The sequence below is a fragment of the Podarcis filfolensis genome (genome assembly GCF_964270895.1).
Source record: "Podarcis filfolensis genome assembly, chromosome: 10".
Classification (NCBI taxonomy): domain Eukaryota; kingdom Metazoa; phylum Chordata; class Lepidosauria; order Squamata; family Lacertidae; genus Podarcis; species Podarcis filfolensis.
This window is the reverse complement of record NC_139612.1, coordinates 29993459-30011811: the sequence shown is the minus strand read 5'-3', so window position 1 is coordinate 30011811 and position 18353 is coordinate 29993459. Positions and strand designations below refer to the sequence as shown.

The following is an 18353-nucleotide window of genomic DNA, read 5'->3' as shown; positions in this document are numbered from 1 at the left end:
GCATGTAGATGATTAAAAAATCTTTTGATACCAGTTAAAATCCAGTCTGTAATTTAAACAGGTCCTTCTCTGGTCTACAAAGGAGCCCTGAGAGTAGTACACTTGACAAACATCAATTGGAAAATAGCCCCAAATCCTGGCAATGGAAAAAAGTAGGGCTTGAAAACCCTCAAGAACCCCTCCAAGCTGTTTGGTGCTATAAACAGAGCTGCCAACTTACCAAAAACTCTCCAGTTTCATGCTCACGCAGAACAAAACTCAGCATGTCTGTCCTTGGGCCTGCCACCAACCGCAAATAAAGGGGATGTTCAATTTCTGAGAGCTTGCACATATACACTGAAAAAAGTGTAAGATTAAAAGGGGTGGGGAGTAAATATGCATACAGAATTTCTGCTGAACTAGAACTAGATCAACATACACACAAAATACCCCCCCCACACACACCTCAAATGTTGCTGCACAAACTGAGAATTATGAGGAAAGTTCATTACGTGAGGCACAGCAACAATGACAACTGCTAAAGCAAAAAAGGAAACACTAAGCAAAACACCCAAACTTAAACATATTCAGAATACACAAAACTGACAAGTGTATATGCAATCAGTTTCCTGCAACTTGCGGGGGGAAAAACGCCAACCACTTTATTTTACACCCAAGACTCAAGTATATCTAAGGGACCGCTTTTGCCAGATGAACATTCCTAAGCACTGGAATGAAATCTTGCTCCTTCTGTTTGGCATGTGAAGCAATTTTGCATTCAGAGAAGATAGCCTTCTCAGTGGTGGCCCAACAGCAAGGGTAGCAAGAACCGTTTCCAGAGCCTTTTTCAAAAACAAGGACATTTATGCAGTTTTAGAAGGAAGATAAGAAAGGCTGCCTTAAACTAGAACTCAGTTCTTTAAATCTTTTATGGTTCTGGCTTGTGGCTCCCTTGCTTGCTTGTTTTAGAGTCTTATAGCAAATGTATGCGATTTTATTAGACAATATTATTTATGTGCTTTTTCAATTCATACACCACCTAAACAGAAAGATGGTACTGTATTTCCAAAACATGATACAAGTGCATGTTGTGTTTAATGGGCCTAGTATTTAGATGTAAACAGGTTGGCCTATACAATAGTGCAATGTGGCTGGATCTAAACAGTGTTTGGAGTGAATCTATGGGTTGTGTATCTAATGACGATTTTGCCTTAGTAGAAAGCACTCACCTTTTTGGCGTTACTTATGTACTACAGCCCTCTGCAGTAAAATCCATCAAGCTGAATAAATCTAAGTATTTTCCAACAAACTCTAGTGTCCTCAATAGGGCCAGATGATACTTGGTTTTCAACATTGTGATATATCACCAGCTAAACATTGTGATAAACTGATATATCACGATGTCTGAAATAAGGATGGAGTTTTGTAGAGGCATCAGGCATGGGCTGGCTTCATGGTTTTCCCCACATTGTGATTTTTGCATAGCGTGTGCGCACACACACACGTAAGGATTCACAATATATTGGGAGGTCAGAAATTATGAAACCGCTATCACTATATGGCAGTGGTTTTCAACCAGTGTGCCATGGCCTCCTGGGGTGCCTTGAATGATGGTCAGGGACGCCACGGGAACTCTGTCCCTCCTTCCTTCCCTCCCTCCTCTGATGCCCTCTCTCAACTCTGCCTCCTTAAGGCTTGCACAGCTGTTTGTTGCAGCAGCCCTGACTACAAGTTCCACAGGTGAATGGTGCTTCTAGGGCTGGCCTGGGGTTGCTTCCCAGGCCCCTGTGGGGCAGTGGGAGAAGGCACCTCTCTTTGGGTCAGGGGAGGGGCAGCTCAGAGACCAGGGGTGGCAGCAGCTGCAGCTGCCCAGACAACTCCTAAGGAGAGAGGGGAGGCGACAAGGCTGAGGGAACACTCCACAAGGGAGTGTGTTCGAAAAGGGCTGAGGGGCTGGTGGCTCTGCAGGCAAGGGGTGACATAACTGGGCTCCTGAGCCCCACAGGGGTGCCGCAGAAAGAATATAGTTGGTCAAGGGAGCTGTGGACCCAAAATGGTTGAAAACCTCTGCTAGATGGGACTTCAAACCAGGGAGCCCTCTTCCCCAAGTCTTAAGAGTACAGAGTGACTATATGATCATTCAGAAGATTTAGAAGCATACCTTGATCTTCCTTGTGACAACGTTTATAAAGCGCAAACTTGGCAGGGTTATCAGCCACCATGAACTTCTTGAGCAAAGCTTCAATAACTTCACGAACTGTGTTAGTGCTGCTGATGTGAAGGGTATTTGTGTACCCGTTAGGCAAGCAAAAAGCTGTCTCCGAGTTGTTGTTGACATGCTTCCCAGGACTCGCAGGAGCCCGTACCGTGATGGGTCTGCACAGTTCCATCTGAACTTTGATGAAGCCGGTGTATACTCCGCTGGAGTGCTAGAATACACACAAAAACTATAGGATTAGTTCTTTCAAAATAACCAGAAGCTCAAGGATCAGATACATTTCTGTACATCCATTTTTGCTCCCCCCCCCCCTTTCGAATGCTGGCACATCACAACGTCGCAACAAAATCAACATAAAAACCCCAACGTAACACAAGTGAATGCAGACATAGCTCAGTTGGCTAGAGCACATTGCTGAATTTGAGTTACAAGTTTGATCCCCAGGTGGGACAGTTGTATATTCCTGTACTGCAGGGAGTTGGGCTGGAAAATCCTCAGGATCTCTTCCAATCCTATGATTCTATTATTCTGCGATAACATGAAAACCAACTCAGAGGGGCTGGGGGAGACTTATCTGCCATCCTGCCACGTATGGCAAAGGTCTGGCATATAATTTCTTTCAAAGTCTTTACTAGCCAGCAAGAAAGGGAGCCACCCAGATTTTGTGGGGCAAGCGGATATAAAATGGAATGTGGCCATTGAAAGTCACACTCAAATTGCTTCCATCATAGATGAAACGTAGAGAAGGCCCCTCCACCAGATGTTAAGGCAGTGTGCTCTTTAGGCAACCTGGGCCCAAGCCTTTTAGGGCAAAGGTGGGAACTGCCAGGCCGCAGATCAAATTAGTTCTGCCAGGTCTTGGAGAGAGCCAAAGCACAAACATCTTTCCTATGCTTGATAGCATCTATGATGTCAAGCACAGGGGAATTTCAAGCCACGGCTAAAATGAAGAGAAATCAGAAGCACACCCCAGATTCCTCCTTTGAATTCAAGCTGGCAATACAAAAGATCTTCCTCTGCGAGTGAGCTTGCCGTGAATGCCAGTCAGCTGACTGAGGCCTACAGCAAGGCCTGCTGAGATCTGCTGCACTACCTTATCCTTACACAAAGCAGAGTTTGCTCTCAAAGTATGGCTTGCTGGGTCACCTTGATTGTTAAAGGTAAAGGGACCCCTGACCATTAGGTCCAGTCGTGGCCGACTCTGGGGTTGCGGCGCTCATCTCTCTTTATTGGCCGAGGGTGCCGGCGTACAGCTTCCGGGTCATGTGGCCAGCATGACTAAGCCGCTTCTGGCGAACCACAGCAGTGCACAGAAACGCCATTTACCTTCCCGCCAGAGCAGTACCTATTTATCTACTTGCACTTTGACGTGTTTTCGAACTGCTAGGTTGGCAGGAGCAGGGACCGAGCGACGGGAGCTCACCCCGTCACGAGGATTCGAACTGCCAACCTTCTGATCGGCAAGTCCTAGGCTCTGTGGTTTAACCCACAGCGCCACCTGCGTCTCTACCTTGATTGTTAGGGCCTGTCAAAATGGCCCTGAGAAGGGTAGGGGAGCTCAGGATTTGGCCTGCCAGCCAGATCCCATTCTCTGCCCCTGTTGTAGGGCTTTAGAGGGTTAATTTTCAAAACATTGACTTGTGCCCAGAAACAAACTGGCAATGTGCAGCTCTTGCAGAACAGGTCTCACATGACCCCAAGGGCAAGTACCCACTACCATCCTTGCTCCTGCATACTAAATCAACTGGAACTTTTGAAGATCCTTCAAAGGTAGCCCCATGACACTGCTGGATTTAACAAAGGCATATGCTGAATTTGCTTGTTTTCCTCTCTTTGACTGCAAACCAATAAGGTAGCACCATTCTGCTATATAGTGTTTAGGAATATTTTAAGTACAAATACACAGAATGTGAAAAAAATGAAATAAGTAATATGATAATAAGTATTTTTTGTCTAAGCCCATATACTCAAAGCATACAGTGCTGATTTGATGTTGCCGCCATGCACCCCTTTAAACTACCAAAACTAAAAAAAACAACTTTACACAAAGTCTTACCAATGTCATCTTTAGCTTGTCAGTGACATCTGAATTGTACGTCTGGACTTTTTCCTTGATTGCTTCTTTGGTGAGATACGTGTGAGCTTCTCGCTCTTTCTGAACATCCTAAAGCAAAAGAGATTTGACGGTTTTAAAGATACCAAAAATATATACTGTATACTACTACTTAATATTTATTGAGCATTTCTAGCTACTGAACTAGAGGTTTTAAAAACGAAAGCTGATGTACAAAAGTTTTAATGTAAATGGATGTGTTCCATATTAGGTCACATATCCACCATTCATTTAAAGCACTATTGTGTCACTGTAAGAGTCACAGAGAATTGTTGGAAGTGGTAGTTTCTGATGGGCACTGGGATTTGTAGCTCTATGAGATCAGTAGACTACAGTTCCCAAAATTGTCCATAGCTCTTAAAAGTGGTATAGTAGCACTTTGAAGGTCTGGTGTGGATGCGACTGTCACATTCCACACACTAGCAATGTACATAGTGGAATCAACCTTTAGCTTTCAATTAATGGCTTAGGAGCAGGCAGCAAGTGGAATCGGATTGATGCCCTTATGCTCATAAAAGGACCATGTAGCAGGCGCTCTGCAGATTCCTTCACTCCCCTGAATTCCCTAGCATCCCTGAAAATCAGCTCATGAGATTTCCTGCAGAGAGAAATCAGCAAAATATGCCTCCTTTGCTAGTTGGTTAAAAGGAAGCATCCAAATGAATCACAAGCCCCTGGACACCAAATTGATTTCTACCCAGGAAGTGGAATAACAAGTCACTCACATATCTAATCATCATGTTTCCATGTTGTCTGACTCCCTACCAGACTAGAAAATGAATTTATGTGCAATTTACTCAGAACAAAAGGCCAAGCTAATAGTTAATAATGTGATGACGGAGGAATTTAAGATAGAGAAAGGGACACGACAAGGTTGTCCAATTTCCCCATTGCTTTTTATTTCGGTCCTGGAGGTTTTGCTAAATATGATTAGAAGGGACCGTCTGATTAAAGGTATCCAGGTCGGAGCCAAACAATACAAATTGAAAGCTTTTGCAGATGACCTAGTTTTGACGTTACAGGAGCCAGAGTCTAGTACGGAAAGGGTATTAGAACTGATTCAAGAATTTGATCATTTGGCAGGATTTAAGCTGAACAAGTCAAAAACTAAAGTTCTTGAGAAAAATTTAACACCGATTGAGAAAGAGAGGTTTCAGAAGGAGACAGGTTTAACATTAGTTAAGAAAGTAAAATATTTGGGGGTTAATATGACTGCTAAGAACTTAAACTTATTTAAAGATAACTATGAGAAATGTTGGACAGAAGTGAAAAAAGACTTAGAAATATGGTCAAATTTGAAGCTTTCCTTGTTGGGTCGAATTGCAGCTATAAAGATGAATGTATTGCCAAAAATGTTATTTTTGTTTCAATCACTGCAAATTTTGGACAAGATGGACTGTTTCAAGAAGTGGCAGAGAAATATTTCTAGATTTGTCTGGCAGGGCAAGAAGCCCAGAATAAAATTTAAAATATTAACTGATGCAAAGGAAAGAGGCGGATTTGCCCTGCCAGACCTTAAACTTTACTATGAATCAGCAGCATTCTGCTGGTTGAAAGATTGGCTGCTTCTTGAGAACAACACAGACATTTTGGACTTAGAAGGTTTTAATAATGTTTTTGGGTGGCATGCATATTTGTGGTACGACAAGGTTAAAGCACATAAAGCATTTAAAAACCATATTGTCAGGAAAGCTTTGTTTAATGTCTGGATAAGATATAAAGACTTACTTGAAAATAAAACCCCAAGGTGGTTGTCACCAATGGAAGCAAAGGCTCAGAAAAAGCTCAATATGGAGGCCAAATGGCCGAAATATTGGGAAATATTGGAACAAGAAGGAGACAAATTGAAATTGCAGAGTTTTGAGAAATTAAAAGATAAAGTGCGAGACTGGCTTCATTATTATCAAATAAGAGAGGCCTACAATTTGGACAAAAAAATTGGCTTCCAGGTGGAAAAATCAAAATTGGAAACAGAATTGTTAGATCCCAAAACTAAGATACTTTCAAGAATGTATAACTTGCTGTTAAAATGGAATACGCAGGATGAAACGGTTAAATCTGCTATGATTAAATGGGCACAAGATGTTGGACACAACATTATGTTTGCTGACTGGGAACAGTTGTGGACCACCGGTATGAAATATACGGCATGTAATGCCTTAAGAGAGAATATTATGAAAATGATATACAGGTGGTACATGACACCAGTCAAGCTTGCAAAAATATATCATTTGCCCGATAACAAATGTTGGAAATGTAAAGAAAATGGAGGTACATTCTTTCACCTTTGGTGGACGTGCCCAAAGATTAAGGCTTTCTGGGAGATGATCTATAATGAAATGAAAAAGGTATTTAAATATACCTTCCTGAAGAAACCAGAGGCCTTTCTCCTGGGCATAGTCGGCCAATTGGTGCCAAAGAAGGATAGAACTTTCTTCATGTATGCAACAACAGCAGCAAGAATACTTATTGCAAAGTATTGGAAGACACAAGATTTACCCACCCTGGAAGAGTGGCAGATGAAGGTGATGGACTATATGGAACTGGCGGAAATGACTGGCAGAATCCGAGACCTGGGAGAAGAGTTGGTGGAAGAAGATTGGAAGAAATTTAAAGACTATCTGCAGAAACACTGTAAAATTAATGAATGTTAGAATGATGTTGGATTGAAAACAAGTGGCATTAGCAACAAAGTTAATAAGAATATGCAAAAATGGATTGATAATGGATGAAAATATAGAGTTATAATATGTTAAGATATAGAGTTAAGATAAATGAAAGAGGGTAAGGATTTGTTGATTTGATTATCTAAATGGGAATACAAAAAGGGGAGGTGTGAGGAGGTCAAGGAAACAAGCTAACAAGTTTAAAGATACAAAAAAAATGGATTTGTTTTTAATTATTGCTTATTTATTCGTTTTGTGCATTTTGGATTTTTATTTTTCCTTTTTATTTTTTTTCTGTTTTATGTATTTTTGTATGTTTTTTGTTTATCTTTTTCTTTTTATATGTTTTATTTTTACTCTGTAAACATTTGTTTTTTGTAAAATCTTAATAAATATTTTATAAAAAAAATAGAAAATGAATTTATGGGCTTTGGACAAGATGCAGAAATGGTATGGGGAGACTCTTCTGTCTCATCCAAAGAAATCTGAAATCAATGTACTGCAATATTCACATTGCAGAATACAAAGCACCAGCAAAAGTAGTGCACTTAAGAGAACCACTTTGAAACAAAGCATGCCCCAATGCAATTGTGTTCACTTGTCCACTATTTGCATGCAAAAAAAAAAATTATTGCTGGGGTATCTTATTTCATGATACGTCTCTCCAAAGCCATGCAGAGTTTGAGCATGTAGTGATTGATTTACTTTGAATCATTTAACGTTGGGTGACAGCTGTTAGGCAGAGAGCTAATGTGGTACAGAAGTATGGTAACTGGAAATTGGGGGGCAGGGAGAAGAAGAGACAGAATTCCTAGTGCCCAGTTCTAATCCCCGTTTAGCTATAAAGCTCACAGGGTGAGCAAACCTGCTCAAACTTGGCGTGAGAGTAAAATGCCCCTAAGTTCCTTGGACACAAACTGAAGACGTTAAAAAAATGATTCTCAAGGAATCGACAGGGGGGGAAACCTTTAACAGACAAGCACCCCAACTGAACCATTCCTGAAATGAAGATTAATCCTTAAACGAGGAAGGTATATTTTCCTCACCCCAATTTGACCACGGCCAACAAATAACCAAAAAGCAATGTGAAGAGCTACTATTTAATGGGGGGGGGGCAGTTTAGGCCTTACTAGATTTCCATTGGTTAGTTTTAAGCTTGTTGTAAAAAAAAAAAAGTTATTATCCCAAAACAGCTTTCTCCAAGTGGCATATTGATTTTTACAGTCCAATACAAATATGTTCCTAAAGCGCAGGATATCTTTCAAAGGACATTTGCTCTCAACCCATATGGAAAACTGGTGCTATTAATACACTTCCATTATTTGCACGAACACACCATATATAGCCTGAAATTATTGCAGCTCTCAACTTTAGTGAACTGAAACGTCTATTTAATTGCCTTCACTTGAAAGTCGTCTCGTCAGGCGTATCTAACACAGGATCAAAATACTCAGAAGATACCCAGGAATGGTTACTAGGCCTTTACTCCCCCAAACAGAAAGCTTCCACTTAAGCTGCTGGGTTTCTTATCAAGACCCTATCAAAGAATCATAGAATTGTGGAGGATCATCTAGTCCAAACCCCAGCAATGCAAGAACATGCAGCTGTCCTATAGAGGGATCAAAGCTGCAACCTTGGCATGCTCTAACCAACTGAGCAGGTTGATCTAAAAAGCATTAAAATGTAAAGGGACCCTTGACCATTAGGTCCAGTCGTGACAGACTCTTGGGATTGCGGCGCTCGTCTCGCTTTATTGGCCGAGGGAGCTGGAGTACAGCTGGTCATGTGGCCAGCATGAGTAAGCATGACTAAGCTGCTTCTGGAGAACCAGAGCAGCGCACGGAAACATTGTTTACCTTCCCGCCGGAGTGGTACCTATTTATCTACTTGCACTTTGACGTGCTTTCGAACTGCTAGGTTGGCAGGAGCAGGGACCGAGCAACGGGAGCTCACCCCGTCACGGGGATTCAAACCACCGATCAGCACGTCCTAGGCTCTGTGGTTTAACCCACAGCGCCACCTGTGCCCCCCCAAAAAAGCATTAGGGACATGAAATACTGAGAATACCAAAAGCTCTGCTTATCTAGCAATTGACGAATAAGGGCATAACATACAGTGGTACCTCAGGTTACATACGCTTCAGGTTACAGACTCTGCTAACCCAGAAATAGTGCTTCAGGTTAAGAACTTTGCTTCAGGATAAGAACAGAAATCGTGCTCCGGCGGCACGCACGCACACACACACCAGTTATCAAAACCTGTTTATGTGCAAGCTACTTTTGTGACCCTGTGGGAAGGCCAGTCGGCTGCTATTGCTCCTTCTTTTGTGCAAACTAGCTTGCAAGTTTCTGCTACTGCAGAAAACCGAACCATAAAAAGAGCCAAAAATATAACACAATTTATTTGTGTGTGCCTGTGTATGTGAGAGAGTATGAATACGAGAGACTTATATGTACTTGTGATACTAAAGTAACTGATCACGTTTATCATGCTCCCGCTCCAAAACCACAAGTTCTGCCATACCCTATATGGTTGTGCTTTAACTGCTGGCACACAACCCAGTTCTAAACAGAGTAGGTTGTTTAAAGTTTGAAGCTGCAAGAATAGCATTTAGATTCCTGGCACTTGATTTACAGCAAAAGGCACAGCAGGTTACCCATCCATTTACAATGGAATAAAGGGTTTTGTTTTGATGAAATATACCGTATTTTTCGCCCTATAGGACGCACTTTTCCCCCTCCAAAAATGAAGGGGAAATGTGTGTGCGTCCTATGGGGCGAATGCAGGCTTTCGCTGAAGCCTGGAGAGCGAGAGGCGTCGGTGCGCATCGACACCTCTCGCTCTCCAGGCTCCAGGAAGCTATCCGCAAGCCTTGCATGCCCGGGGGGAGTTCCCCCGGGCGTGCAAGGCTTGCAGGCGGTAGCCTGCAGCGCAGAGCACAGGGCGCCCTCGGGAGAACGCCCCGTGCTTCGCGCAGGTGTCGGCAAGCCTTGCGCACCCGGGGGGAGATTCCCCCGGGCGAGCACGGCTTGCGGGCGGCAGCCTGCAGCGCGGAGCACGGGGCGCCCTTCGGAGGACGCCCCGTGCTTCGCGCAGGTGTCGGCAAGCCTTGCGCACGGGGGATCTCCCCCCGGGCGCGCAAGGCTTGCGGGCAGCAGCCTGCAGCGCGGAGCACGGGGCGCCCTCCGGAGGACGCCCCTCGTGCTTCGCGCAGGTGTCCGCAGCCTGCCGCCGGGCGCGTGGGGCGCCCTGAAGCAGAGCGCCCCTCGCACCAGGCAGACATCGGCCAGCTCCACAAGCTCAGGGGACAGCGGGGAGGCGCAGCGCCGCCATCCCACTGTTCCTCCACCTGGTTTTGGGGGGGAAATAAAGGGGGGGGAATTTCATTTCCCCCCCAAAAAGTAGGTGCGTCCTATTGGACGAAAAATACGGTACTTTTCATACAGGCCCATGTGACCTTGTGTCATTTTGTAAAAAGAATGAGAAAACTTGGAACTTGGTATGTAAAGAAATAATTTACCAGTTGGTATTTTGTTACTGGGAGAGAGAGAGAGAATGAACCTGGACTAGAACTCTGAAAGTGTTTTCATCACATTTTACTAAGATTCAGGGTAGCAGACATTTTAAGATAGCGGTGTCTGAGAGAGACCTGCCCCCCGCAAACGAAGCAATGAATCCCCCATCCACTAAACCACATTGGCTGAGGTGCAGCACAACACTTGAGACTTTCACAAGGATGTTTATTGACTTAGTACATTCACATCCTGCTTTTTTACCAGAGTCCTCAAAGCAGCTAACATTTATGAAGTACAGAAGATACACCAGGAGCCAAATGCTCGCAAAACAGAATAGCCAACATCTTTCCTTCCCACCACAGGAGGAGAGGGGATCCAGTCTGACTGCAGCAGGGCCAGATGTTCTTCTATGTTATTAAATGAGACACCCTACTAACACTTCCATAGCACACTAATAGGGCTGGGTGATATATTGATACAGTATATTGCTTGAAGTCCGTATCGTGATATCGGTTTCATAGTTTTTGACCTGGCCATATATTGCAAATCATGGGTGGGTGTGCATGCGCTATGAAAAAAATCACAATGCAGGGAAAACCGTGAAGCCGGCCAATGCCTCCGCATAGCTCCACCCTTATTTCAGACATCGTGATATATCGGCATATCAAGATGTTTAAGCTGGAGATATATCGCAACACTGAAAACCAGGTATCGCCCAGCCCTGCACACTCACCTGTTGCTTACAAAACCATACATGGCGCATCTCTAAGCAAGATCATCAACTTCCCCTCTTGAGAGTCCCATGTTTCCTCAGACTACCACCCTGAAAACAACAGTGCTCATCTGAAACAATCCCTGTAATCATGCACAGATCCTGATACAAGCTTTTCTTCTCTGCATACCGTTGTTATGCAACTATGACTATGTCAACGTGCTCTAAATTGTATTCTACAGTGGTACCTCTGGTTACGTACTTAATTCGTTCCGGAGGTCCGTTCTTAACCTGAAACTGTTCTTAATCTGAAGCACCACTTTAGCTAATGGGGCCTCCGGTTGCAGCCGCGCGATTTCTGTTCTCATCCTGAAGCAAAGTTCTTAACCAGAGGTACTATTTCTGGGTTAGCAGAGTCTGTAACCTGAAGCGTATGGAACCTGAAGCTTATGGAACCAGAGGTACCACTGTACAAGCTAAAACAGAAAATACAGTGGTACCTGTATTACATACGCTTCAAGTTACATATGCTTCAGGTTACAGACTCTGCTAACCCAGAAATAGTACCTCTGGTTAAGAACTTTGCTTCAGGATGAGAACAGAAAACGTGCTCCGGCAGCACAGCAGCAGCAGGAAGCCCCATTAGCTAAAGTGGTGCTTCAGGTTAAGAACAGTTTCAGGTTAAGAACTGATCTCTGGAACGAATTAAGTACTTAACCTGAGGTACCACTGTATTTTGGAAAATACAAAAGGGGCTGAAAAACGCTACCTCTGCTCAAGTCATCGTGCACAGTGAGAACAATGCACCAATCCTGAGCTGAAATCGCTGTGTGTGATTCCTGCCTTATTTACCTGGGATTCTGATTTCCAGTAATCTTCTCCCTGTATCTGCTCTGGTACCAACCATGTGGTGTCTGGGTCACCCCCCACCCAAGGGCTGCATTACTTAGCCCCCACCTTGCTGCCAACCTTGGGGTCCCTCTGCAATGCAGGGAGGATTAGAAATACTTTTAAATAAATTGGGGGGGGGGGTAAAATATCAGCTTTAAATAGTATTTACATGCACCAGCAGGAATGAAACCTGCATTGCCAAATAAGCAGCAATTGGATGCATTTAACTCACCTTGAACGAAAAAGGATGCTCTTTGAAATGCACTGGAAGAAAAACAAAACCACACATGCGCGTGCACACACAGTGCTTTTTGGACACAAGCCACTGGATCAGATTGTAAATAAACAAGTTATTCTACTAGCTCCGGAAAGAGGCCATCAGGAAGCACAGCGAGAGTGGCTTTGTTCTTAAGAGTGCAGGGAATAATGTGCGTTGACTTTGTAATTCAAGGTTCAAACACTTTCTTCCTTTTTGAACAGCAGCTTCCCTGTTTGTAAGCTCAGGAAATCACAGTCACAGGGACATTTGCTGCCCCACCCATCCTTTAAGACAATTTTTAAGATTTCAAGGTAAAAATGCCATAAAGCTCACAATAGCACAACACTATTCTGCCTTGAGTGGAATAATAAAAGAAGTCCTTTAAAAAAAAAAAAAAAACAACTACCCAATAACCATTTATCAAGATTTGATAAAACAAGAATATTCTTTCCACCAATCAAAATAATCAGTTCTCAACAATATATCCAGATATACTGGTTTAAAGAACAGTGGAGTTTAAAATATTAGTTTTTAATTTCTTTCCGCCATTATCTTTGCTTTGTGTCTTCTCACTATTTTTTTTCTAAATCATAGGTGCTACTGCTCTTTTAGAAAGAATTTCAAATTAGATGTCAGCAACTTAGGTAGCAATCCTATGCACAAAAAGCTAGTGCAAAGTTACGCCAGATCCTAACCTGCTGCTCTGCCTAAGCCTGGCCGGGAGAAAATTAGCTTTTAAAATACAGTGGTACCTGGTTACATATCCTTCGGAATACACATGCAACAAACCCGGAAGTATTTTTCCAGGTTTCGCCACGCGCACATGCGCAGAACTGCTCTACTGCACAGTGCACATGCATAGAACTGCTCTACTGCGGCGCGCACAGAACAGGCACCCCCGGTTGCGAAAACCTCGGGATCCGACTGGAGCTCCAGAACGGATCCCATCTGCAACCAGAGGTACCACTGTAGTGTTATATGCCAGGTCATCAGGTCACATGACCTAGGCTTAGCATCCAGCCTAAGTCCCTCCCTCTGGTCCCTCCTTGGGTTCTTACCCTTGTCTCAGCTCAGCTGGCTGAGCCCCAGGTGAGATAGTTATGTTCCATCTGATCTAGCATTCCATTGCATACATTGCCACTAGTGAAAACTTTTGCACTAGGAAGTTCAATCTGATAATTGTGGTTAATTCCAACACAGCATTAACATTTTCTCTCTACCGGCCATGGATCTTGACTCTGTACCTTGAGAGTGTTCCATTTTTAGCAAACAATTCCGAGCATGTCAGGAAGTATGTGACCATTCTTAGCTCATCAGCTGAGAATTCCATTCATCCAGCCTTGTGTGCTCACTTCGTATTATTCAACAGCACCTCAAAATCATAATGTGATTTCAAAAATACAATGGTACCTCGGGTTACATATGCTTCAGGTAACATATGCTTCAGGTTACACACTCCGCTAACCTAGAAATAGTGCTTCAGGTTAAGAACTTTGCTTCAGGATAAGAACAGAAATTGGGTTCCGGCGATGTGGCAGCAGCAGGAGGCCCCATTAGCTAAAGTGGTGCTTCAGCTTAAGAACAGTTTCAGGTTAAGAACGGACCTCCGGAACGAATTAAGTACTTAACCCGAGGTACCACTGTACAATCTACTGAGAAATCAGAATAAAAAGTATGCTGTTGGAATTTTAAGGTCTTGGGACAGAAGCACCCAGAAAACATTACACACAACTTTTTTTATACCTCCAAGGACTATTGATTAATTTCCACATTCAGTTTATCCATCTCGGGGGAGGGACCAATGTAGAAGTTCACATTCACTCCTTCAATGGTAACACAAGAAGATTGTTCTATACCAGGCATAGGCAAACTCGGCCCTCCAGATGTTTTGGGACTACAACTCCCATCATCCCTGACCACTGGTCCTGTTAGCTAGGAATGATGGGAGTTGTAATCCCAAAACATCTGGAGGGCCAAGTTTGCCTATGCCTGTTTTATACTATTACCAAACACAATGTCATCCTTCTGTCTCATCACCAACACCCCCTAAACTAACCTTCCACAACCAGATATTCTCCAGATGTGTCAGGCTACAATTTCAAGCATCTTGGACCAATGACCATGCCAGTGTTTGAAATTAGTCAAGCGCCAGGTGCATTTTGCACCTGGCTATCAACCACTTGCGACCAAGTAAAGATTCCTGCGCGCCAGGATCGACCCTGACAACTTCCACTCTGCAGTTTTAAACTGAAATCTTAGACACGGTACTACGCCCAGAGCTCAGAAACCGCTAGTGCTAATGAAATTCCCTGTCGCCTAGATTAGAACAATGGGCGTTTTGAACCCTGCACTTGCCTACTGATAATGGAGCAATCCCATTGATAATATTATTTCTGAGCAGTAAAACATCTTCAGTTTTAGTTGTACTATTAGGTTCTAATACACACCAGGGATCACAGCTTTAAAAGAGCAGATATACCGGTAGAATCAGAAAAGGGATTGTGTATAGAGAAAAAATGCATTTTTAATCAAAACATAGAAAAAGTGCTGCAAGAGCAAATGGAATGTAAACAGTATTCTGCCAAGCTTAACAGTATTCTGCCACGGTACTGTGGATATCTCAGAGTGGAAATATGTAGAAGCCCTAGTGATAGTTATTTTAGCACTTATACCAACAGCAAGCATACAAAGTTATTCTCCTGAAAACTTTCCCAGCAGTCTAGAGTTCATTCTATATTTTAGCAAAAAAATACTTTTTAAAAAACCTTGCTAATAAATAATAATAATAATAATCATGTTGATCAACAGCAACTTGACAAAATCCCAGTCCAAATCCTGATGAGAGTCTGTCCCTAAAATTTACTTAGCTTCTTCTACTAAAAAGGTACCACTTTGCTAACTATGACTATTGTCATTTTTTTTAAAAAAAGCAACCTCTTTCAATGCAGCTTTAATCCAATGTGAGTCACTCATTTCTTATTTATAAAATGAACTTGCCTTCTCTATTTAGCTTCAAGTAAGAGTATTTTTCATAATCCTTGATTACAAATAATGGCAAGTGCCATCCTATTTTTAGATCCTGTTCTTCCAATACACGAATTAGAAACATTACTTTGAAAAATGAAACAGGAGTTTGAAGCAGAAATTTCCACAGAGCAATAGATGACTCTTTTTATTTTATCTTAATATGGTTTGCTTTATCCATCCCGAAATGATACTGCAGTGTCTTTCTGTAGACAAAAATTGTGAACTGCAGAACTCAGGGTACACCCACCCACCCTTTTAGGAACAGAATCACCCCCTGCACTACAAGCATAACCATTTAAAACTGACTGATAACATACAGCAGCTCTAAAATGTATTATTTGCATAATTCCACTTTAAAAAAGGAAATTATTACTAGTACTCCCACAGGCCACGTCAAGATCCACAACTGTCACACAACTAGTTCTGAATGTATACAGTGTGTTGGAGCTTTTGTTTCTCAATACAAAAAGAACCCCAGGCAGCGTTGCAAACTCAGACATTCTCAACAGCAGTTTTGTGATATGCTGCAGCGATCTGCCATTCCAAGTCAACAACTGCACGTGGAACAGAAACCTTAAATTAGTTCTTCAGATGCCTGAATTCCAAAATCTCTGATTAGCAGCTTTTTAAAGACACCGGCATTGCATTTTAATTGTCTGAACAAATCAAGGTGTTAAGAACATAAGATCTCTGCTGGATCTTATAGGCCAAAGGCCTATTCTAGTCCAGGAACCTGTTCTCACCATGGCCAACCAGATGCCCACAAACAGAACACATGATTCCAAGCAACTTGGTATTCAGAGGCATGCTGTCTTGCCAGTGCCTGGTATAACTACCTATTCATATGCAATGCAATGAGCTCCACTGGGATACCAAAACTTTCATGATCTTATCTGAAACCCAGATTCAAATGGAGCTAAGAAAGATGAAAAAGCATGCAGTGCAATCAATTGTCATAGTGAAAAATCAACAACAGAAATGAGGTATTCAAGCTAAGATATGGTTACGTAACAGCAGGGGGATGCTCCGGGGCCAAATTTGGGCCCTTGAAGAGAAATTATCAGTTAAAAACCCCATAGGGGAAGAGAGTCCAACCTCTTGTTTTCCCACAGCCTAAGAGAATAGCAGCTGCTGTCATCTGAGAGAGCAGCCTGTTAAAACTGGTATCTTAGCAGAGCCAAGATCAGGGGTCGGCAAGGTTCACCTCGCCTGGGCCAGCTCACTCCAGCAGAGATCCCTCCTTGGGCTGGAGCGTGCATGACTGCGATTTCTGGCGTCTGCACAGACACTTTTTTTGCATCTGAGCATGTGCAGACACGATTTCTGGCACCGCGGAAGCAAGTCCCCGTGCCGCGCTATGCTGGTTTAGCGCAGCGACTCACCGAGTTGGCAGGTCAGTTCGGGGGCGGCTCGGGGGCCGGTTAAACAACCCCCGTGGGCCACTTGTAGCCCATGGGCCTTAGATTGTCTACCCCTGGCCAAGATGCTGTGTTTAAATATTTAGCTTTTGGACTGCAACTGTGCTGGGCCCGGGAATTAACCCGAGCAACGTGGTCCACGTCCAGTCCCAAATCCAAGGATTCCACGAGGAGTCAGTCCAACAGGGCCAAGGCAGGAACCAGGCTAGGTCAGGCACAGGGTAACAGGCAGGTTTCAGCAAGCAGCAATGTTGCTCCCACAACCTGGGGTGGGGTCCGGCAGCCTTTTATCTCTCTGACAGGGTAACGGCCAGTCCTGATCCCCCGGTGACTCACCTCCCTGTCTCACCGGAAGGCGGGCACTCCTCCTGCAAGAACTCAGGTCTCTCCTTCACTCAGACCTGAGTCTCTGCAGCTCGGGAGATGTCGGTTGGTTACTCGACCCAGAGGCCGCCTCAGCCTCTCCTGACCCAACTGGTAGTGAAGCAGCTGCACGTGACTGACCAGTAGAGGGAAACGAGGTAATCCCCGCATCTGGAGCCAGGGCAGGCTCAGGCCCCTGACTCGGCCCAGCTGGTGCTTGTTGCAGGCGAACCTGTGCAGACTGGGGCTCTTCAGAATCAGGCCCCAGACTCGGTTCAGATGCCGCCTGAGGCAGAGGATCCGATGCGGACTGAGACTCCTCCCGTTCCGAGTCCAAGGCCATCAAAGCAACCAACTCCCCAAAGGGCTACACACAATGCAATACCGCACTAAATGTCCATACCAGGAAATCTGACACAATTCTTGGACAAAGATACAATTTCAATTAGTAAAAACACCCATAACTTGGACAAGCACACTGGGTTACTTCAACTGTGGGATACCATATTATTAAATGTGAACCCACGCAGTATATAAGGATAGCATGTTGAAATGCTGAAAGCATAAAGCCCAAACGCATGTGAAATGGGAGCAGAGCCATTATGACAGCATTCCTACAGTGAAGGGACAGATAGCGCCTCTTTTTTTTGGTCAAATCTGAAAAATATACCAGTCTCAAACTGCCTTAAATTGAGAATTATCTTTGTTTTAACTTCAGAAGACCAAGAGAAGGAAAGAGGGAGATGCCTCAGGAAATAAAACAGAAGGAAACATGCCAACCATAAGCAGTGCCAACTCTGCAAGTACAACTAAAGTGCTAGCAGATGGGTGGAGAGACTTATATTTGCTGCTTCCTTTGACCTCATTGCCCGTGTGCCCCTCCTCTTCTCCAAAGGGAAAATGCAGGCACGCAAACTGCAGGAGCGAGGCATGCTTGCTTATTTACTAAGAACATATGAGCCCCTACAACTCCCTGCCTTCTGTGTACCTTAAGCAATACAAAAACAATTCACTGTATGTACTCCAAACAAGGCGATTATTTTTTTCATGAAACTAACAATCCACAACTTAAGTTTGCTGCTGCTGCTGCTGCTGGCCTGGGTAGGCGAGGAGCTAAGAGCCTATTTTGACTCAAAGGTCTTTTCACTTGGCAACATGCTCAGAATGATTCAATGTGCGCTGCTGCCACTGT

General features: G+C 43.7%; 1 protein-coding gene across 4 annotated transcripts in view; it reads right to left on the bottom strand.

Annotated features, from left to right (window-relative positions):
• Nucleotides 1–18353, bottom strand: part of RASSF3 (Ras association domain family member 3) — a 64688-nt gene that overhangs the window by 3523 nt on the left and 42812 nt on the right. For all 4 annotated transcript variants that reach the window (XR_014539290.1, XM_083574690.1, XM_083574691.1 and 1 more), the window contains 3 exons: nt 4254–4361; nt 2141–2408; nt 221–336 (listed from right to left, as the gene is read on the bottom strand). Coding sequence is in view for 3 of the 4 variants with exons in the window: in XM_083574690.1 (XP_083430816.1) it covers nt 221–336; nt 2141–2408; nt 4254–4361 (492 nt within the window). In the remaining variant the exon portion in view is untranslated. The remainder of the gene's footprint in view (nt 1–220; nt 337–2140; nt 2409–4253; nt 4362–18353) is intronic.